A 23,552-nucleotide genomic window follows, 5' to 3' on the forward strand; every position below is an offset into this window, starting at 1 on the left:
CAAATTGTGTTTGGGATTATTGTTAAGAAAGTGAGAAAGAGGTTGCTGTGAGAGACAGAGCTTACCTTAGCTGGAGCTGTGAAGATATGCCATGCCAGTGAATTTACTCTGCAGCACGTGAAAAAGTTTGGTGAGTGTGCAAAAACCAGTGAAAATCAAAGCATAGCCATAGTCCACACACACATAAACAAAATGTGAGACACAGGAAACAAAAAAAGGAGAAACATTCAATTGTTCACGATGTGGCACTAAACATGCACCAAAGCAATGCCCAGCTTATGGAAAAGTCTGTATTAAGTGCAAAGGGCAGAATCATTACTTAAAGCACTGTTTTTCCAAAGGAAAACAAAACAGGAGTGAAAGCATACATATTATAGAAGAAATTGCTCTCAGTGATACATTCTTCATGCACATAGTGGGGCAGGAAGATCATAAAACAACAGACACTGGACAGCCAAGCATGAACAGAGTGGAGCAGGACAAGTGGACTGTGTCATTGCATACAAATGGAACAAATATTCCTTTCAAGCTCGACATAGGGGCAAAGGTCATTTTGATCTGTGAGTGTGACATCAGGGCAATGAAGATAAAGCCATACATCCATGCAAATCCTGTACAGCTCAAAGCTTACAATGGACAGAGCATCATCACAAAAGGTACATGGAAACTCAAAGTGAAAATTAAAGATAAAGAGCACCATCTCAAGTTCACAGTAGTCACAGATGGACATGAATCACTGCTGGGTGATAAAGCATGTGAAAACGTAAGCCTATTCAAGAGGGCGTACACACCAGGGAAACCTATTGTGTTAGCTGATGTATTAGCCTTGGCAATGACGCAGAGTGAAGTACACAATGAGAGTTCCACAGAGAGATGTGAATCTCCACATGAATCTGATCACTGAATCTCTTCCCATATCTGATATGAAATCCAAGCAGATCACAGCTGAAACAGAAAAGGACACAGTTCTACAGAAGGTCATAATTTGAATGAAGGGTAACCTAGTGGTGAATGTCAGCCATGCTACATCAGAGCTGAGCTGAATGTTGTCAATGAGCTTCTACTCAGACAGAGTTAAAATTATTATTCCTCAATCACTGTGACAAGAGATGGTGAAAAGGACGCATGAGGGAATGGAAAAATGCAAGAGAAAGGCCAGAACTGCTGTTTATTGGCCAGGGATAAAAGGTGACATTGACAGGATGGCTTCAAGCTATGAGACCTGTTTGAAACATCATGCAAAGCAGACAAAGGAACCCATGTAATAACTGACTATCAGCAGAACCATGGCAAAAAATTGGGACTGATCTGTTCCACATGGATGGAAAGAATTACTTGCTGGTTATTGACTATCAAACCATCCAAAGATAGCACTTCTTCCTAACTTGTCTGCTGCTTGTGGGATCAAATATATGAAATTGATCTTTGTAAGACATGGAATTCCACAAAATGTCTACAGTGACAATAGACCATGCTACAGTTGTAGAGAATTCCATAACTTTTCAGAAAAGTACGATTTTTGGCATGACTTCAAGTCCTCTGCATCCACAGTCAAATGATAAAGCAGAGAAAAGAGTTCACATAGTAAAACTGTTGCTCAAGAAAGCACAAAACAGTGGCTCAGATCTGTATCTAGCTCTATTGAGTTACAGAGCTTCGCCACTTGAACATGGTGTTACGGAGTCCTGAGGACCCCAAAAACCTGCAGCAATAGATATGCACCACAACACAGGGTTACTTAAACACAAGTAGTTTTTAATTATAATTGAGCAAGAAAACAAAATTAAACTTTAACTTAATACTTAACCTACCTAATGTACTTAATCCCCCGTCTAATACTAAGCGCAGGTATGTGTAATGTATAGTTAAAATTAGAAAAGTTCTTTGGATCACAGTCCAATCTCACTGGTCGGAGGCAATTCTTGTACTGTGCACAGAAGTTAGCATTAACAAAGTTCACCAATCTTTGGTGTTTAACAGGCAAATAGTTACCACTCAGGAAGGTTCTTGCTGTTTTTCAGAGAGATATTCCTTTTCCAGGACATCCACACCTGATTCCTTTCCAATCAGTCTTGTTGATGAAACTTGCCTCCTTCAGGGTTCTCCAGATGATCCTCTTTCTTTCAGGTCACCTTTTGGTTAGCCAGCTTTGTCCTTCTGGAACTGATTCTGTGTCTCTCCTCTCTGTTTCACACCCTCCCTCTCTGAGAGCAAAACTGTTCTGTCTCTGCCTGCAAAGATCACATGCTCTCCCAGGCCAGCTCTATGTTGATACTTTGTTGCTCTTTCTTCAAAAGGCACCCTGTAAAAGTCCTGCAAATATTCTGTGTTTTGAAAGCTGTTCTAGTAATTCCTTCCAAACCACCTCTAAATACTGTCACATTCTGACACAAAATGGCATGTCACCCGTTGAGCTTCTGATGGGATGTAAACTATGCACCTCACTTCCCTACTCTGCAGACCCAAACAAGAACAGAGATGTTGAAGATGTTGAATGGAAACAAAAGCATCTGCAATGGAGACAAAAAGCAAACTCTGCCAAGCCAGTAAAAAGCTTAGGGCCACTGGCACAACATGACACATTGAGAATCAGAGATTCCAACACTTGGGACAAAAAGACCACTGTTCTGGAGGAAGTAAATCCAAGATACTACACAGTCAGAACAGAGAATGGTTGAATACTAAGGAGGAATCAAAAGAGCCTGCTGAAAACACAAGAGACAGTGCAACAACAGACAAATACAGAAGATCCATTCTTCACAGCAGCAGAGGAAACACCACCTGTGTTAGACAGTAGTGGACCAGTAGAGCCGACACAAGCACCTGTGTTAAGAAGCACCTGAGTTAAGAAGATCCACATGTTATCAAAGCACCTGACAGGCTAAATCTCTAGAAGAAGAAGAACTGCACACTTAAAATGTTTGTGCTGCTGATGTTTGTGTTTACATTTGTGACATGTTGTTAGATTAAACAACTCAAGGAAAGGGAAAGTAGTGATGGAGTGCTGGTGATCTTCCTGACCACAGAAGGCGTCAAAGATTAGTTTGTGTCAGCTCAGTTGTATTCAAGATGAATGCCTCCACACAGTCATGAATGAATTCTATAGCTAATATAGTTGGTTTAAAAGAACCTAAGTTTCTTCATTACAATCAAAAAAGAAACATCACACAGGTTAGACTTTATCTATGGGTAGAAGTGGTCTTTCAACTTTTTGGGTCTATGTAAAGGAAGAAAGAAGCTGGGGGAGAGGCCAAGAAGAGACAGGACAGAAGATGTGGTGGGTGGAGAGACAGGTAGATGGAGAAGTCATTAGGAAGATGGGTGGGGGAAAGAAAAGTTAGAGATAGATGAAAAAACATATAGTAGCAGCTAAAGAAGAGATGGTGTTGGGGTGGGCTGACTCCTGCTCCTATTCCTTGTGAATCAGTATTTTTGTTGGTCCAGACTCACCCAACATAAAACAACAGTACTCATTTCACTGAGAAAAATCACATGCAATAGTTAGCATATCAGTTAGTATGATGCTGTTACAGCACCAGTGATTTGGGTTCAAACCTGACACTGTCTGTAAGGATTTTGTACGTTTTCCCTGGGTCTGCATGAGTTTCCTCTGGATTCTCCACTTTCCAAAATGTATGAGGTTGGTATGTTAATTGGGTGTAATTGTGCAGTATGGGTTTCAATGGCCAGGAAGGCCTTCTACCGTGCTGTATCATTACAATTAATATTTAAAAATAGTGTAATATTTGAGTCTGTGATTTGGATTATTATCACTGAAAATGCTTCCTCCCTTATACACAGAAAGTTAAAATCTGAGTATCAGGAAATTCGACGGAAAGGAGCAAGAAGCTGCGGCCAGGAATACCGTGGCCGTTTCTGTGCCCGATGCCAGGCCACACTGGGACTCCTTTTCAACAAGGGTGTAGAGTGCACAACCTGCAGCCACAGAGTGTGCAGAGATTGCTGCACGTCCACTCCTAATACAATGCACAGTTGTATTGTGTGTCATGCTCACAGGTAAGAAGTTCTAAACCTTACTTCAGTGCTCAACCCAGCTGGGGTTGAGAATTCCTGGGTTGATTTGCATGCAAGGCAGGAATGTGCAACAGGCTATGATTGCCCATTAACTGGGAGCATGATCAGTGCCCTGTATTTAACATCATTTGGCTAAGTCTCCAGGAATGTGCGTAGCTGACATGGACAAATCGACTGGGGAAGTTTGGTCATGTGCTGATAGTTTGGCAGAGGGGTGGTCTGCTGGGAAACTGCAGTGTGGCTCTGTTTCCTGGTGTGTCTGTGCCTGGACACCATTTCCTTTCCAACCCCTATCATTTACCAAGAGAGTGAGCAACAACAAAGTATTTACATGGAAGGTGATGGAATGCAGTGCAGAGGTGACGGAGGGAGAAGTTGTTGTGAACCATGGGTGCACATCCCTCATCACTTGCTTTCTTTTATTTTCACCGAGCAGACTTCAGATGACTCCATGATATCCTTTCAAGTTAAACTAGAAAGTCTGTAGATGCTGGGGTCGAGTGCAATACACAAACATGCTGAAGAAACTCAGCAGGTCTCACACGGCGCCCATGAGAAATAAAGGGGAATCAACCAACCTGAAGAAGGGCCCAGACTTGACACTTTGCTTCCCATGGATGTTGCATGACCTGCTGACTTTCAATGTTCTTTCAAGCACAGTTACTGAGGAAGTAGCAGAATTATGACCCTCCTATGCATGTTCTACTGTTATTAGCTCTCCCTGATGCCTCACCTCATGCATATCAGGATTTAATTCTATCTGCTATTACTGTGTCCAGTAGTCGGAATCAATTTGCAATCTGACTTCCTCCTCATCATCACAGCCACCATTCTTTCATGTCATCTTCAAATGTACCGAACACACCCATCAGATTTATATCTCAATCCATCAAGCGTATGATTGTGATAGTACAGATCTATCACCAATGTACATAGTGTATATAGTTACTGTATCTAGTCTGTGCTTACAGCGATTGGCTGAGAGCTAAGCCACACCTATTGTCTGGGCCTTAAAGGGTTGTGTCCCTAGCCAGGTCGGATCATTCCGGACTGGTCGGCCACCTGAGAAGAGCTCCTGTCTTTTGCTAATAAGAGCCTTGGTTTGGATCAACAAGTCTTTGATTCTTTCAACGAGCTCTACAATGATAAACAGCAAAGGCCCCCCACACACACCAATTGCTATGGTACACTATTGATCAGAGGCTTCCAATCACAGAAACAACCCTCCACTAGCAACTTCTGTAATTGACTACTAAGCATCCACCTGGCTTGCATCCATTGGACTTTAATCTTCAGGACCAGTCTCCCATGTAGGACCCAATCAAAGGTCTTACTGTCGACTATATCAACCATACTGCCTGCATCAATATGCTTTGTTACCTCTTCAAAAGGTTCAGTCAAATTAACCCTAAGAAAGTCAGGCCATCTTTGATTATTCCCATTTTTTCCAAATGTAAATTAATTCTGTCCCTCAGATATTTTTACCAATATACATCCTATCACTGATATTGGACTCACTGATCTGTCACTAGACAACAAAGATTTTGCTTCCTGAACACTTTTGAGTATATTTTATGTAATTTGCACTGCTGATCACGAAAATCACTTTAACATTTTCCTGTCATGTAGTTTTTTTAAAGATATACATATAACCTATTTTTGTGATTTCCTGTCATATTTAAAGACTACCTGTGTCTATTACTGGTTTTTTTTTTGTTTTTTTTTTTTTTTTTTAAATTTTTTATTTTTCACACCATAAATCACAATAGCCATGATATACACTTTTTCTTTCCCACACATTTACAGTGACTTTTTCTCCCTCCCCCCTCCCTCCTCCCAAGCCACCCCCCCATCCCTCCCCCCTCTCATCCATTTTAGTTATACAATCTAGGTTGCATTAATTCAGTTAGACAATGTTGTCATTCAACAAAAATACACCAGAAATTCTACTGAGTCCATTTTTTTCTTCTCTTCTCCTTCCATCAACTTAGGTAATGTTTGTTCCCAGTAGGTTTTCGCTATTGTATTTAATGTAAGGCTCCCATACTTGTTCGAATATTTCAATATTATTTCTTAAACTATATGTTATTTTTTCTAATGGAATACATTTATTCATTTCTATATACCATTGTTGTATTTTCAAATTATCTTCCAATTTCCAGGTTGACATAATACATTTTTTTGCTACAGCTAGGGCTATCTTAACAAATCTTTTTTGTGCATCGTCCAAGTCAATTCCAAATTCTTTATTTTTTATGTTACTTAGGAGAAAGATCTCTGGATTCTTTGGTATATTGTTTTCTGTTATTTTATTTAATATCTGATTGAGATCATCCCAAAATTTTTCTACTCTCTCACATGTCCAGATTGCATGAATTGTTGTTCCCCTTTCTTTTTTACATCGAAAACATCTATCAGATACTGTTGGGTCCCATTTATTTAACTTTTGCGGTGTAATGTATAGTCTGTGTAACCAATTATATTGTATCATACGCAGCCTCGTATTTATTGTATTTCTCATCGTTCCAGAGCATAACTTCTCCCATGTTTCCTTTTTTATCTTTATATTTAAATCTTGTTCCCATTTTTGTTTAGTTTTACCATTTGTTTCCTCATTTTCCTTTTCTTGCAGTTTAATATACATATTTTTTATAAATCTTTTGATTAACATTGTATCTGTAATCACATATTCAAGGTTACTTCCCTCTGGTAAACTCAAGTTGCTTCCTAATTTATCTTTCAAGTAGGATCTCAGTTGGTAATATGCCAGCGCTGTATCTCCCGTTATATTGTACTTATCTCTCATTTGTTCAAAGGATAAGAATCTACTTCCTGAAAAACAATTTTCTATTCTTTTAATCCCTTTTTTTTCCCATTTTCTAAAGGCAAGGTTGTCTATTGTAAAAGGGAGTAGCTTATTTTGCGTCAATATTAGTTTTGGTATTTGGTAATTTATTTTATTTCTTTCTACATGTATCTTCTTCCATATATTGAGGAGATGGTGTAATACTGGAGAAGTTCTATGTTGTACCAATTTTTCGTCCCATTTATATAATATGTGTTCAGGTATCTTTTCCCCTATTTTATCTAATTCTAGTCTCGTCCAGTCTGGTTTTTCCCTTGTTTGATAAAAATCTGATAGGTACCTTAATTGTGCGGCTCTATAATAATTTTTGAAGTTTGGCAATTGTAAGCCTCCTTGTTTATACCATTCTGTTAATTTGTCTAGTGCTATCCTCGGTTTCCCCCCTCTCCATAAAAATCTCCTTATTATTTTCTTTAACTCTTTGAAGAATTTTTCTGTCAGTTGTATTGGCAATGCCTGAAATAAGTATAGTATCCTTGGAAAAATGTTCATTTTAATACAGTTTATCCTTCCTATCAGTGTTAGTGGTAGCTCTTTCCAATGCTCTAAGTCGTCCTGTAGTTTTTTCATTAGTGGATTGTAATTGAGTTTATATAATTGGCCTAGATTTTTGTTTATTTGCACACCTAGGTATCTTATTGCCTGCGTTTGCCATCTGAATGGGGATTCCTCCTTAAATTTTGAGAAATCCGCGTTATTCATAGGCATTGCTTCACTTTTATTTACGTTTATCTTGTATCCCGACACTTCTCCATATTCCTTCAATTTCTTATATAGTTCTTTTATTGATAGTTCTGGTTCTGTTAAGTACACTATCACATCATCCGCAAACAGACTGATTTTATATTCCCTGTCTTTTATTTTTATTCCTTTTATATTATTATCTCTTCTTATCGATTCTGCTAGTGGTTCTATAGCTAGCGCAAACAATAATGGTGATAGTGGGCATCCCTGCCGCGTTGACCTGCTTAAGTTAAATTGCTTTGATACATGTCCATTTACTGTCACTTTCGCTAACGGTCCCTTATATAATGCTTTAATCCAATTAATATACTTCTCCGGTAAACTGAATTTTTGCAATACTTTGAACAAGTAATTCCATTCTACTCTGTCGAAGGCCTTCTCTGCGTCTAAAGCAACTGCTACTGCGGGTGCTTTATTTCCTTCTACTGCATGAATTAAGTTAATAAATTTACAAATATTGTCTGTTGTGCGTCTTTTTTTGATAAATCCAGTTTGGTCTAAATTTACCATTTTCGGTACCTGTTCTGCTAATCTGTTCGCTAATAGTTTAGCTATTATCTTATAATCTGTGTTTAGCAAAGATATTGGTCTATATGACGCTGGTGAGAGTGGATCTTTCCCTTGTTTTAGTATCACTGTAATTATTGCTGTTTTACATGAATCTGGTAAGTTTTGTGTCTCATCAATCTGGTTGATTACATCCAGGAGGGGCGGTATTATTAGGTCTTTAAATGTTTTGTAGAATTCTATTGGGAGTCCATCCTCTCCTGGTGTCTTATTATTTGGTAAATTTTTTATTATCTCTTGTATTTCTACTGTTCCAAATGGTTCTGTTAATTTATTTTGTTCCTCTATTTGTAGTTTTGGTAGTTCAATTTTAGTCAAAAATTCATCTATTTTCCCTTCTTTCCCTTCGTTTTCGGTTCGGTATAATTGTTCATAGAATTCTCTGAAGTTTTCCTTAATTTCTTTTGGATTATATGTAATTTGTTTGTCTTTTTTCCTTGTTGCCAATACCGTTTTCTTAGTTTGCTCTGTCTTAAGCTGCCATGCTAGGATTTTGTGTGTTTTTTCCCCTAGTTCATAATATTTCTGTTTTGTCTTCATTATATTCTTCTCCACCTTATATGTTTGTAATGTTTCATATTTTATTTTTTTATCCGCCAATTCTCTTCTTTTGGTTGTATCTTCCTTTATTGCTAATTTTTTTTCTATGTTTATTATTTCCCTTTCCAACTGCTCTGTTTCCTGATTATAGTCCTTCTTCATCTTGGTTGCATAACTTATTATTTGCCCTCTAATGAATGCTTTCATTGCGTCCCATAGTATAAACTTATCTTCCACTGATTCCGTATTTACTTCAAAGTACATTTTTAATTGTTTTTCAATAAATTCTCTAAAATCCTGTCTTTTAAGTAGCATGGGGTTTAATCTCCATCTATACATTCTTGGAGGGATGTCTTCTAGCTCTATTGCCAATAACAGGGGTGAGTGGTCCGATAATAGTCTAGCTTTATATTCCGTTTTCCTAACTCTTCCTTGTATGTGGGCTGATAACAGGAATAGGTCTATCCTTGAGTATGTTTTATGTCTAGTCGAGTAGTATGAGTATTCCTTTTCTTTTGGGTTTTGTTTCCTCCATATGTCCACAAGTTTCATTTCTTGCATTGATTTAATTATAAATTTGGTTACTTTGTTCTTCCTGTTAATTTTTTTCCCCGTTTTATCCATATTTGGATCCAAATTCAGATTGAAATCCCCTCCTATTAGTATGTTCCCTTGCGTATTAGCTACCTTCAAAAAGATATCTTGCATAAACTTTTGATCTTCTTCGTTAGGTGAATATATATTAAGTAGATTCCAAAGCTCTGAATATATCTGACATTTTATCATAACATATCTCCCTGCTGGATCTATTATTTCCTCTTCTATTTTAAATGGCACATTTTTGCTAATTAATATAGCCACTCCTCTTGCTTTTGAATTATACGATGCTGCTGTTACATGTCCTACCCAATCTCTCTTTAATTTCTTGTGCTCCAATTCAGTTAAATGTGTTTCTTGGACAAATGCTATATCTATTTTTTCCTTTTTCAGTAAATTTAGTAGTTTCTTCCTTTTAATTTGGTTATGTATTCCATTAATATTTAGAGTCATATAGTTCAGCGTAGCCATTTTATATTTTGTTTATCTTCTCTTTCCGTTTTTCCATCATTACCTTTCCTCCTTTTCCATTTCTGTTTTCTTATTTTCAACTCTTTACCAGACAACATTCCTACAACATCCAACATTTTCCTTATTCTCCTATTTCTATCTTCTTTATCCCCAATCTCCCCTTCCCCTCCTGAGTTGCCCTTTATCCCTTGTCGGACAACCACATCTCCCCTCTCCATTTGGATTTGCGAATCCACTCGCAAGCGTCAACTGATTTTGCAGTGACCGCTCTTTTCCCCCCACCCAGCCCCCCCCAGAAAAGATTTCGTTTTTTATATGTCACAAAGGTCACTCTTTTAGTTCCCTCCTTATTCTCTCTATTCCATTACCTTCCCTTATTAATTCTTGTCTATACTTTCTATGTTTTCCTCTAATTACAGATACTTTCACATATGCCCGTTGTCTCTATTCACTCTTATACCTCTTTACCCGCATACATATCAATCGTGGTCATTTTTACCCTCCTTACCCGTCTTCATCCCTCAGTCTATTTTTGTCTTTACCCACATACATATCAATCGTGATAATTTTTGCTCTCATTACCCGTCTTCATCCCTCAGTCTATTTTTGTAATTGTTCTGCAAATTTTCGTGCTTCTTCTGGATCCGAGAATAGTCTGTTTTGTTGTCCTGGAATAAATATTTTCAATACCGCAGGATGCTTCAGTGTAAATTTATATCCTTTCTTCCATAAAATCGCTTTTGCTGCATTGAACTCTTTTCTCTTCTTTAGGAGTTCAAAGCTTATATCTGGATAAATGAAGATTTTTTGCCCTTTATACTCCAGTGGTTTGTTGCCCTCTCTTACTTTTTCCATTGTCTTCTCCAGCACCTTTTCTCTTGTAGTATATCTTAGGAATTTTACTACAATAGATCTTGGTTTTTGTTGTGGTTGTGGTTTAGGGGCCAATGCTCTATGTGCCCTTTCTATTTCCATTTCTTGCTGTAGTTCTGGACATCCTAGGGCCTTAGGGATCCATTCTTTTATAAACTCCCTCATATTCTTGCCTTCTACATCTTCCTTAAGGCCCACTATCTTTATGTTATTTCTTCTGTTATAATTTTCCATTATATCTATTTTTTGGGCTAGTAATTCTTGTGTCTCTTTAGTTTTTTTATTAGATTCCTCCAATTTCTTTTTTAAGTCTTCTACCTCCATTTCTGCTGCTATTGCCCGTTCTTCCATCTTGTCCATTTTTTTCCCCATTTCTGTTAAGGTCATATCCATTTTATTTATTTTCTTTTCTGTGTTGTTTATTCTTCTTCTTAAATCATTGAATTCCTGTGTTTGCCATTCTTTAAATGACTCCATGTATCCTCTAACAAGAGCAAGTACCTCCTTTACCTTGCCTATCTTTTCTTCTTCTATTTCCCTGTACTCTTCCTCTTCCTCTTCTTCTTCCTCTAGGTTGACCATCTGTTGTTTCTTTGCTGCCCTTTCCTCCTCTTCTTTCTTGTTTCCATTGTCTTCTGTGGTGTCTTCTTGCTGCAGGTGTTCTGCAGCTGTCGTTGCCGGCTGTGGAGATCGACTCCCCAGCTGGTCCCCCCTCCCGTCGGTGTGTTTTTTTGTATGCGCATCGCGCATGCGCGAGGAGTCGCGCATGCGCGGTTGCGCACTTTTACTCGGCTCTGTGAGCCATTGTTGTAGTTCTCTTTCTACCGACCTGAGGTAGTGGGGTCTTCTCTCCACAGCGGGCCTCTTCGGACAGGTAAGGCCTTCACCTTTTTCCTCCGTTGTCTTCTCTTCCTCTCTTCTTTCCGTTGATTTTGATTTTTCTCCTTTTGTCTCCATCTTCTTTCCACCTTTATATTCACTTTTCTTTAACTTGTATTTCTGTGCCTTTGTATTTTCTCTCGTTTTTCCCGACTTTTCTGGAGAGGGCTGGAGTTCACCGTCCGGCCACTACTCCATCACGTGACTCCTCTATTACTGGTTTATTAAACAGCTGTATATTACAAGCTGTTTTGGTCAGTTCAACCATGCCAGCGCATACACTCAGAGCAGGTGTTATGCAAATGTAGTCTTAGGCCTGGGTACGCTTTGTCAGGATAGATGCAGTCAGGCTATAAAAAACAATTCACATGTGCAGATGGGAGCAATGTTTTAAAAGGTCGAACCGGCAGTGTGAAGATGGGAAACAATGAGATTGGAAGCCATGGTGGGGAGGTGAACAGAGGTGATGAGGTTGGAGATGGTGTTGGAGACAGTGGCTTGATGTGTTGTGCTAGGGTCCTGTGGAGGGAATAAGTAGGATTAAACAGAAGTTGTAGCATGTTTTCTTCAGACAATAGCATCATGAGTGTACTTAACAATAGCATTTATTGTCTTCAGGAAGATTCAATACAGAAGAAATGTCTCATCAATGATGCAACAGCTGCAATATATTCTGCTATATCCGTGGGGAGTATACGCTTATGGCTCAAAGGCGCAACATGTCTGCCCTTGTTAAGAAAGCCTATGAGCTCTACTTTGGTTATAAAATTAGTGACTAAGACCCTGGGCTCCTCACCTTTGTTGTGCAACATGTGTAGTCACCCTGAGACCTTGGCTCAGCATCATTATGTGATTAAATATGTTAAATTCAATAAAAGTTAATTTAATATTTCTCTAACTTCCTATATGATACAGCATATCTGAAATTATCTTTGTGTTCACCTTGAAGTTGTCTATCATAATCCCCAATTATTTTTCAGGAAGCAAACCTTTTGAAAAATCTTGCTGTTCTGGCCTTAACCTTGCAGACCTTCTTGAATGAAAGCAGCACACTTAAAGTCCTCCAGTCATGAGGCACCTCACTGGTAGCCAAAACGATGATTTAAAAATCTTTGCCTCCAATAGCAGCTTGGGATATGTTTCATTAGGTCCTGGAAATTCATCTACCTTAAGCTGCTTTTAGGTGTTCCCAAGAAGATTATGCACCGGCAGTCGCGGATAGGGGAGTTCAGCCGGTACGTTTAGGTGGCCACGGAATGGACACTTTTCTGGCACTTGAACATGCCAGCTGACTGATAGCTGTCTAACAGCGAAAGCCGGCTACTCGGGACAGCAGTCTGATTGAGATTGAGCATTAAATGGAAATCTTGTTGTGGCTCCTCTATTGGAAAGGAACAAGGCAGGGAGGCATGAATGCCTGTCTACCAAGGCATTGGTGATAATACGCTTGAAACATAGAATGTAGAACAGTATAGCACAGGAACAAACTCCTGGATCCATGTGTCTGCACTAAACATGATACCATCATTAAATTAAATCTCTGCTGCTGCTCATGATGTATTCCTCCTATTCCCTGCATATTCATGTGACTATCTAGAAGCCTCTTGAAAGCTACAATTCCTGGCAGCCTGTTCTGGACATCTACCACCTTCTGTACATTTAAAAAATGTTTTGTACATCTTTAAACCACCCCCCCACCTCGCCATCCCAATTCACCTTAAAGGTATGTGACATCTTTATCCTGGGAAAAAGATTCTGACTGTCTACCCCATCAACACCTCTCATAATCTAATAAACTTCTATCAGGTCTCCCCTTAGCCTCAGACATGCTTGAGAAAGCAACCCAAGATTATCCAATCTCTTCTTGTTGCTCTGATGTAGGCAACATCCTGGGTACTCTCTTTTGTACCGTTTCAAAGCCTCCACATCTTTCCTGTAATGGGACAACTAGAACAGTACACCATAGTCCAAGTGTGGCCTAACCAAAGTTTGCTCTTGTACTCAATTCCTGCTCAAGCATATCGTACACTTCTTTAGCAGTATAACTTCTGGCATGGCAACTTTCAAGAATCAATGAACCTGGGCCCCCAGATCCCGTGCACATCAAGGCTTTTTTAAGAGCCCTACCATATGTTTCCTTTACATTTGAACTCCCAAAGTACAGCACCCCACACTTATCCAGATTGAACTCCATCTGCCATTTCTCTGTCATGTCTGTATCTGATCTTTATCCTGTTGTATTCTTTGATTGTCCTCTGCACCATCCACAATGTCAGTGTCATCTTCAAACTTATTAACCTACCCACCTACGTTTCTTTTATCCAAGTCAATTAGGGCAATCCAATGCTCCGATTGCAGGATGTGGTAAATCTGGGGTAGCACAAGTGTCCATGATGATTATACCTGCAAGAGGTGCATACAGTTGCAGCTCAGACCGAGTTAGGGAACTGGAGCTGGATGAATCAGGATCATTCGGGAAGCAGAGGTTGTGATAGTTAGGTGCTTCAGGAAGGCAGTCACCCCAAAGTGGTAGGGAGGAAGACAGCTAGATGACTGTCAGGACAGGCAAGGGGAAGAGGCAGAGAGAGCAGGGTAGCCCTGTGGGTGTTCATGTTAACAATAAGTATATTGTTTTGGATATTGTTGGTGGGGATGACCTACCAGGGACAAGTTGTAGTGGTTGAGTCTCTGGCATTGGGACTGGACCCTCAGCTCAGAAGGGAAGGAGGCAAGAGAGGAATGCAGACGTGATAGGGGATTTGATAGGAGGTCGATAATCCCGGATGGTTTGTTGCCTCCCTGATGCCAGGGTCCATGATATCTCTGATCGCATGCTCCTGATTCTCAGAAGGGAGGGTAAGCAACCACATGTCATAGTCCATGTAGGGACTAATGACGTGGGCAGGAAGGGTGAGAAGGTTCTGATAGGAGAGTTCAGGGAGTTAGGAGCAAAGTTGAAGGAGAGGTCCTCCAGACATGTTCTGGTGGGACGATTTGCACCTGAACTGGAGGGGGACTATCCTTGTGGGTAGTTTTGCTAGTGTTGCTTTGGGGGGATTTAGATTAGATTTGCAGTGAGAGTGTTAGAGCAGTTAGTGAGGTGGGGAAGGATGAGAGTCTTGCAAGGACTGCATGTAAAGACTGGGTTGTACAGGAAAGGAATGATCTCACATGCATCTACTTCAATGTGAGGAGAATTGTCAGTAAGGTGAATGAGCTTAGAGCGAAGATTGCCACATGGAATTATGACATCATTGCTATTAGTGAGTCTTGGTTGCAGGAAGGGCAAGATTGGGTTTCAGATGGGTTAGAGGGCAAGGGAGGAAAGAAGGTGGTGTGGCATTGCTGGTCAGGGAAAATATCACAGCTGTGCATGAACAAGATGGCACTGAGGACTCATCTATGGGGGCCATATGGGTGGAGCTGAGGAATGGGAAGGCCATGAGCAGACTAATAGATCACCCAATAGTCTGAGAGATTTGGAGCAGCAAATCTGTAAGGAGAGAGCAGACTGATGTAAGAAACAGAAAGTTGTGATAGTGGGAGATTTTAACTTTCCACACATAGACTGGGACTCTCATACAGTAAAAGGACTGATTGGGTTGGAGCTTGTCAAATGTGTACAGGAAAGTTTTCTACATCAAGATATAGAAGAACCAACAAAAGAAAATGCAATAATTGATCTTCTTTTAGGGAACCAGGCAGATCAGATGGAAGAAGTATGTGTAGCTGAGCATTTTGGGTCCAGTGACCATAATATCATTAGTTTCAAGTTAATTATGGAGGATAGGTCTAGTCCTTGAATTGAGGTTCTGAATTGGAGAAAGGCCAATTTTGAGGAAATGAGGAAGGATCTCTGGAGAGTCCATTGGAATAAGTTATTTTCTTGCAAGGATGCATCCAGCAGGTGGAAGGCCTTCAAGGACAAAATGTTGATATTCCAGAGATTGCATGTTCCTACCAGGAACAAGGGCAAAGTTAACAGACCTTAGTTTTCAAGGGATATTGGAGAGCTTGTTAGAAAAGGAGGGGCTATATAAGGGGCATAGGCAACAAGGAGCAAGTGAGCTACTTGCAGAGGATAGAAAATGTAAGAGAATGCTTAAGAAGGGAATTTAAAAAAAGACATGAAGGTGCTTTGGCAGATAATGTGAAAATCCAAAGGGTTTCTACAAGAATATTAAAAGTAAAAGATAAGTAAGGGGCAAAATTGGACACCTAGAAAATCAGAGTGGTCAACTATGAGTGGACCCTCGCAAAATGGGGGAGATCTTAAACAATATTTTTGCATTGGTATTTATGCAGGAAACTAGCAAAGTGAATAAGGAAGAGTGGTGGTGGATGGTTGCTTTTCAGACTGGAGGTCTAGCTGAGTGGTATGCCTCAGGGATCTGTGTTTGGACCATTATTATTTGTTATCTATATAAATGTCCTAGATGATAACGTTGTGAATTGGATCAGCAAGTTTGCTGATATGCCCATGGTGGATATGGATTACTCTCATGTAAAAGATTGACAAAATTTAAATGGCAAAATGAAGCAATCAAATATTTAGGAATTAAAATTAGTAGAAATATAAATAATTTGTTTAAGTTAAATTATTTGCCATTGTTAAAAAAATTGGAAGAGGATTTGAAAAGATGGAAAGATTTACCAATAATGTTAATAGGATGTGAATTGTATTAAAATGAATATTTTTCCAAGAATACAATATTTATTTCAATCATTGCCCATTCATGTACCAGAATCCTTTTTTTGAAATTTGAATAAAATAGTACGTGAGTTTCTTTGGAAAGGTAAGAGGTCGAGAATTGATTTAGAAAAATTAATGTGGAAATTTGATCAGGGTGGAGTAAGACTACCAAATTTTAAGAATTATTTTAAAGCAGCTCAATTGAGGTTTTTGTCCTCCTGTTATCAACGGGATGAAAAACCAGCTTGGGTTCAAATAGAAATGAATAAAATTGGTGAAAATATTTCAGAGTTAATTTTGTATAAATGGAATAGTGAGTTGTTTAAAGATTTACCAGTATTAAAGCATGTATTAAAAATATGGAACAAAATTCATATTAAGAGAGGAATTTAAAATGATCAATCACCAAAAATGTTGTTAAAACAAAATCAACTTCTTCCTTTTACTTTGAACAATTCTTTATTTGATAATTATACTCCATATAAGTTAAATTGACTTAACTCAAATAAGTGTTTTCGATGTGTGAAAGAAATAGGGATTTCTTTTTGCATTCAGTGTGGCCTTGTGAAAAAGTGGAAAGGTTTTAGAATGAATTGAGTTTATTATTAGGACAAATTATGAAGATAAAGATACCAAAGGATCCAAGAATATTTTTACTTGGGGATATAAATGAAAAGAATATAATATTTAAATTGGATAAATATCAAGAAAAATGTTTAAGTATTGGAATAGCAACTGCAAAGAAATGTATAGCGATATCATGGAAAGATGATGGAGAAGTGTTATTAAGTAGATGGTACAGTGAGATGCAAAATTGTATACCTTTGAAAAAAATTACATATAGTTTAAGGAATTGAGTTGAAATTTTTTATAGTATTTGGAAACCATGTATGGATCTTATGAATAATTTTCTGTCCACCTACCTTGTACACTCCTCTTAATCAGTAATTTGATAACAATTAATGATTGTATATGCTAATATTATTGTATATTAAATGGTAGGTGTTTTCTTTTCTTTCTTTTTCTTACTTTTGGGTGGGAGGGGGGTTGGGGAGAAAAAGTATAAAAATATTTTTTGTATCATTGGATACATGGATAAGGATATATGGATATTTGATTAATGTTTTATTCATTGATTTTTTTCTCTAATAATACAAATAACTAAATAAAATTTTCAAAATAAAACAAGTTTGCTGATGTTTGAAGATTTGAAGATAAGAGGTATAGTGGACTGTGAGGAAGATTTTCAAAGTTTGCAGAGGGATCTGGACCAGCTGGGAAATTGGGCCAGTAAATGGCTGATGGAATTTAATGCAGATAAGTGTGCGGTGTTGCACTTTGGAAGAGCAAATCAAGGTAGGACATACACAGTAAATGGTAGGAGGAGGGTGGAGGAGCAAAGAGATCTGGGAATACATATACATTGTTCCCTGAAGGTGGCTTTGCACATGGACAGGGTTGAAAAGAAAGCTTTTGGCATCTTAGCCTTTATAAATCAAAGTATTAAGAATATAAGTTGGGATATTATGTTGAAGTTATTCAAGTCATTGGTGAGATCACACTTAGAATATTGTGTGCAGTTCTGGTTGCCCAGCAAGATATCAATAAGATTGAAGGATTGAAGAGAAGATGTTGCCTGATCTTCAGGAGTTGAGTTACCGAGAAAGATTAAACAGGTTAGGTCTGTTCTCCTTGGAACAAAGAAGAATAAGGGGAGGCTTGATAGAGGTTTATAAGATTATGAGGGATATAGAAAGAGTAGATGTGAGCAGCATGTTTCCACTTAGTTTGGGGGAGATAAATATGAGAGGTCATAACTTTAAGCTGAAAAGGGAGAGGTATAAGGGGAACATTAAAGGAAAGTTTTTCACTCAGAGTGTGGAATGAGCTGCCATCTGATGTGTGAATGCAGATTCAGTCTTGAGTTTTAAAAATAAATTGGATAAATACATGATGGGAGTAGTCTGAAGCATTATGAAATGAGAGTAGTCAGTGGGACTAACTAGCTTTATTGGTCGGCACAGACTGGAAGAGTCGAATGGCCTGTTTTTCTGAGCTGTAATGTTCTATGATTTTTTATATATATATCACAAGCAACAGGGATCCCAACACCAATTCCTCTGGGACATCACTGGTTATGGACCTCTGATTGGGATAACTCACTACCACAGCTTTACTTTGTCTTCTATGGGCCAGCAGTTTAGAATCCAAGCCATCAATTCACTGTGGATCCCATGTATTTTTACTTTAGGGATCAGCCTCCTTTGAGGCACATTGGCAAGTCCATATCGACAACATTCACTACCTTACCCACAAAAACGCAGTCAGATTTGTGAGCTATGAAGAGATCACTCATCGGACCATGCCTTCCCAAATTTTGGAAAATCCTTTCCTCTTTATCAGTTTCTTTATCACTGACGCAAGTCTTGCTGACCTTTAATTTCCTGGATTATCCCTATTTCCTTTCTTGAACAAACGTACATCATTGGTTACTCTCCAATCCTTTGGAATCTCACCTATTGCTAGTCAAGATACAAAGATCTTCAAGTCTCTTCATTTGCCTCTTTCAATAACCTGGGATAGATCCCCTCAGGTCCTGGGACTTATCTATTTTAATGTTTTTGAAAAGACCCAGCATCACTTCTTTCTTGATCTCAAGATGCACCAACACAGTGCTCCCTATCACTATCCTCCATGTCCTTCTCCTTGGAGAATGCCATTGAAAAGTACTCTCTTGATACCTCATCCATTTCCTCTGACTCTCAGAAAAAATTCCCTCCTTTGTCCTTGTGTGGCCCTATTCTTTGCATAGTCATTCTCATGTGTTTAATGTCAGTATAAAATGTCATGGGGTTTTCTTTAATCCATTTTGGCCTTCCTAATATCCCCCTGACAACTTCCTGCTTTCTCCCAGACAGTATGAGTCACTTTTACTTCGGGTCACTGGCAAATGATATCAAAGAACTTATAATTAAACTGTACAGTTTCTTTTATGACCTTGGGAGATATCCCAATGTCCAATGAAGTGCTTTTTAAGCCTATTTATAATTGCAAGGCACCATGAACAAAAATATGCTAATTTAATTTAATTTTTAATTCTTAAATTTAGAGATACAGCACAGTAACAGGCCCTTCCAGCCCGTGAGTCCATGCCGCCCATATACTCCAAACCCAGACATTTTTGGAGGGTGGGAGGAAACCAGAGCACCTGGAGAAAATTCACGCAGGTCATGGAGAGAACGTACAAACTCCTTACAGACAGTGCTGGATTCAAACCCAGGTTGCTGGCACTGTGATAGCATTGTGCTAACCGCTCCTCTAACCACATGAGGAGTAGATACCATTTGGGGAGGGAGTGGAAGTTCCCCATCATACTTCCTTTTTCTCATGTCTCTCATCAAGCAATGGCAATGGCATTAAACTACCACATTAACCACATTGCAAACTCAGGTGTTCTTCTTGGCAAAATCCCAGACTGTATAGACTTCCCTGGGATTTGAGCAACCCAGAAGGTTTCTAGGTAACAAAGTCTATTCATTTTTCAGACCCACCATCCCAGGAGCCAGTCTGGTGAATCTTTGTTGCAAGATTTTTAGCAAGTATCTTTTTAAATATGTACTGTAAACCACTATTGTACATATTCATTTCATGTAAATTACATGACCTTTCACTGGCCTGCTCGTGACTCCTCCCCTTTCTCCCCCATAAAGGCTGTCATGCCACAAGCCTTCCCCCAGTTCGAGTCTGGGTCAGTGTGAGTGAGCAACACAGGGATGCTGTCCATGTCTAGCTAATAAAAGCCTTCAGTTCTGAATTCTTCAGTCTTTGTGCAATTGATCGTGCATCCATTTTATTTGCAAGAGTTTGTTTTTTACGGAACATGGACAAATACATGAAGTTGGATTGCCTAGGAATCGACCCGAGAGAACCCGAAGCAGCTGACAAATTCGTGCTCTGGCACCGCTGCTTCGAAAAGTTACTCAAGCCTCTGCAGTTGTTATCCAAGATGACGAGAACAAGCTCCATCTGCTGAACTCATACATCGGGCTTCAAGTCTACCAGATGGTCCAGGATATACAGAGTCACAATGGACATTCTGAAAGACCAGTACAAGGTGCAGGTGAACGAAGTCTATGTGCGGCATGTACTCCACTTGCGCAGGCAATCCCTGGAGAAACTTTCAATGACTTTGTCGGGGCCCTGCAGGAGCTCGCAAGGGACTGCAACTGCACACTCAGCTGCTCATCCAAGATGCCTGCGTAATAGGTGTCCGCTCTGACTACATGAAGAAGAGGTTACTCAAAGAGAGGCAACTGAACCTATTTCACGGGGAACACGGGGCCACCACCTTGGGAGGCGGGATCGCAAACCCCCTCCCATCCTGAGCTGAACCCCACTGCCATTAGTGACCACCCGACATGCTATTTTCTGTGGGCAGGCTAAGCATCCAAGGAAATGCTGCCCTGCCAGTCTACTCCAACTGCAGTAAGAAAGGACATTTTGCAAAGGTCTATAAGTCTTCGCTAGGATTCTACTAAATAGAATAATACCTAGTGTCGCCGAGAATATTCTCCCAGAATCACAGTGCGGCTTTCGCGCAAACAGAGGAACTACTGACATGGTCTTTGCCCTCAAACAGCTCCAAGAAAAGTGCAGAGAACAAAACAAAGGACTCTACATCACCTTTGTTGACCTCACCAAAGCCTTCGACACCGTGAGCAGGAAAGGGCTTATGCAAATACTAGAGCGCATCGGATGTCCCCCAAAGTTCCTCAACATGATTATCCAACTGCACGAAAACCAACAAGGTCGGGTCAGATACAGCAATGAGCTCTCTGAACCCTTCTCCATTAACAATGGCGTGAAGCAAGGCTGTGTTCTCGCACCAACCCTCTTTTCAATCTTCTTCAGCATGATGCTGAACCAAGCCATGAAAGACCCCAACAATGAAGACGCTGTTTACATCCGGTACCGCACGGATGGCAGTCTCTTCAATCTGAGGCGCCTGCAAGCTCACACCAAGACACAAGAGAAACTTGTCCGTGAACTACTCTTTGCAGACGATGCCGCTTTAGTTGCCCATTCAGAGCCAACTCTTCAGCGCTTGACGTCCTGCTTTGCGGAAACTGCCAAAGTGTTTGGCCTGGAAGTCAGCCTGAAGAAAACTGAGGTCCTCCATCAGCCAGCTCCCCACCATGACTACCAGCCCCCCCACATCTCCATCGGGCACACAAAACTCAAAACGGTCAACCAGTTTACCTATCTCGGCTGCACCATATCATCAGATGCAAGGATCGACAATGAGATAGACAACAGACTCGCCAAGGCAAATAGCACCTTTGGAAGACTACACAAAAGAGTCTGGAAAAACAACCAACTGAAAAACCTCACAAAGATAAGCGTATACAGAGCCGTTGTCATACCCACACTCCTGTTCGGCTCCGAATCATGGGTCCTCTACCGGCATCACCTACGGCTCCTAGAATGCTTCCACCAGCGTTGTCTCCGCTCCATCCTCAACATCCATTGGAGCGCTTTCATCCCTAACGTCGAAGTACTCGAGATGGCAGAGGTCGACAGCATCGAGTCCACGCTGCTGAAGATCCAGCTGCGCTGGGTGGGTCACGTCTCCAGAATGGAGGACCATCGCATTCCCAAGATCGTGTTATATGGCGAGCTCTCCACTGGCCACCGTGACAGAGGTGCACCAAAGAAAAGGTACAAGGACTGCCTAAAGAAATCTCTTGGTGCCTGCCACATTGACCACCGCCAGTGGGCTGATATCGCCTCAAACCGTGCATCTTGGCGCCTCACAGTTTGGCGGGCAGCAACCTCCTTTGAAGAAGACCGCAGAGCCCACCTCACTGACAAAAGGCAAAGGAGGAAAAACCCAACACCCAACCCCAACCAACCATTTTTCCCCTGCAGCCGCTGCAACCGTGTCTGCCTGTCCCGCATCGGACTTGTCAGCAACAAACGAGCCTGCAGCTGACATGGACTTTTACCCCCTCCATAAATCTTCGTCCGCGAAGCCAAGCCAAAGATAAGTCTAAGCAAACCCCGAAGTCCAGCAGCACTGCATGCAAGCAGGGGCTGCCATCTTTGATGCTGTCACTTCCAGGGACTTGGGACAGCCGCACACACGCACCACTGAGGTCGTCGACCGCAATTATGTCACTTCCGCCTTCTCCCTTTTTCAGCGATTGATGACAGGGCCATGAGTGCACCATGGGGGCCGCCATCTCGGCTGCCATCTTACTGGACCGTTGGCATCCAACGGAACTCCTCAGATGACAAGATTACACTGTCACCAGTAACCCTGGATCAGGAGAGACTCTCCAGGTTCATGATGGACATTTAGGTAAACAGCCACCTCTCCGCTTGCCTATTTGACAGTGGAAGCACCGAGAGCTTCATTCACCCCGACACTGCACAGCACTACTCTTGTGGGGTGAGCTGGAGTAAAAAAAGTTAAGATATTCAATGTCTCCTTAGCATCTAAATCCCACTCAGCAAAGGTTTGTGGCATTGTACAGTAACACTGACTGTCCAGGACACAGTATACCATAACTTTATCCTCCTCGTACTGCCACAGCTCTGTGCATCTATTCTACTGGAATTAGACTTCCAGTACAACTTGAAGAGCATCACTGTGGAGTACAACGGGCCTCACCCTCCCCTCACAGTATGTAACAATAAATTTTTTAACCGCCTGCCCCCCCCTTCCCCCACCACATGGCCAACCAGCAGCCCCAAACCCAATCACTGTATCTGACATGCGGCCTCTCCTTGCTTCGGATCTCTCTCCTGCCCCTGTTCGCCAATCTCACCCCTGATTGTAAACCACTAAAACCTAGCAATATAGTGCCGGGGACAGCGCTATATGAGCGATGAGACACCTCCTTGCTGAGGGGGTGATAGAACAGAGTGCGAGCCCCTGGAGAGCCCATGTGGTGGTGGTGAAGAGTGGGGAGAAACACTGGATGGTCATCGATTACTCCCAGACCATCAATAGGATCACCTGGCCCTGCATAGCCGACATGATGAACAAGATTACACAATACAAGGTGTTCTCCACCATAGACATTGTCCACATACCACCAGCTTCTCATTCGCCCTGAAGACTGGCAATATACCGCCTTCGAGGTGGATGGCTGACTGTACCATTTCCTAAGGGTCCTCTTTGGAGTCATGAATGAAGTGTCCGTTTTTTAGAGATAGGTGCATCGGATGGTGGATGAATATTCCCCAATCTTTCATCATATTGAGAATTATTCAGCTTTTCCT

The 23,552-nt window shown here is 40.6% G+C and overlaps 1 protein-coding gene across 2 annotated transcripts in view; it reads left to right on the plus strand.

The window, feature by feature from the left end:
• sytl3 (synaptotagmin-like 3) overlaps positions 1-23,552 on the plus strand; it is a 137,624-nt gene that overhangs the window by 54,737 nt on the left and 59,335 nt on the right. For both annotated transcript variants that reach the window (XM_069932171.1, XM_069932172.1), the window contains exon 3: positions 3,802-4,017. In XM_069932171.1, the coding sequence (XP_069788272.1) occupies positions 3,802-4,017 (216 nt within the window). The remainder of the gene's footprint in view (positions 1-3,801; positions 4,018-23,552) is intronic.

The sequence above is a fragment of the Narcine bancroftii genome, chromosome 4, assembly GCF_036971445.1.
Source record: "Narcine bancroftii isolate sNarBan1 chromosome 4, sNarBan1.hap1, whole genome shotgun sequence".
NCBI classification, from domain to species: domain Eukaryota; kingdom Metazoa; phylum Chordata; class Chondrichthyes; order Torpediniformes; family Narcinidae; genus Narcine; species Narcine bancroftii.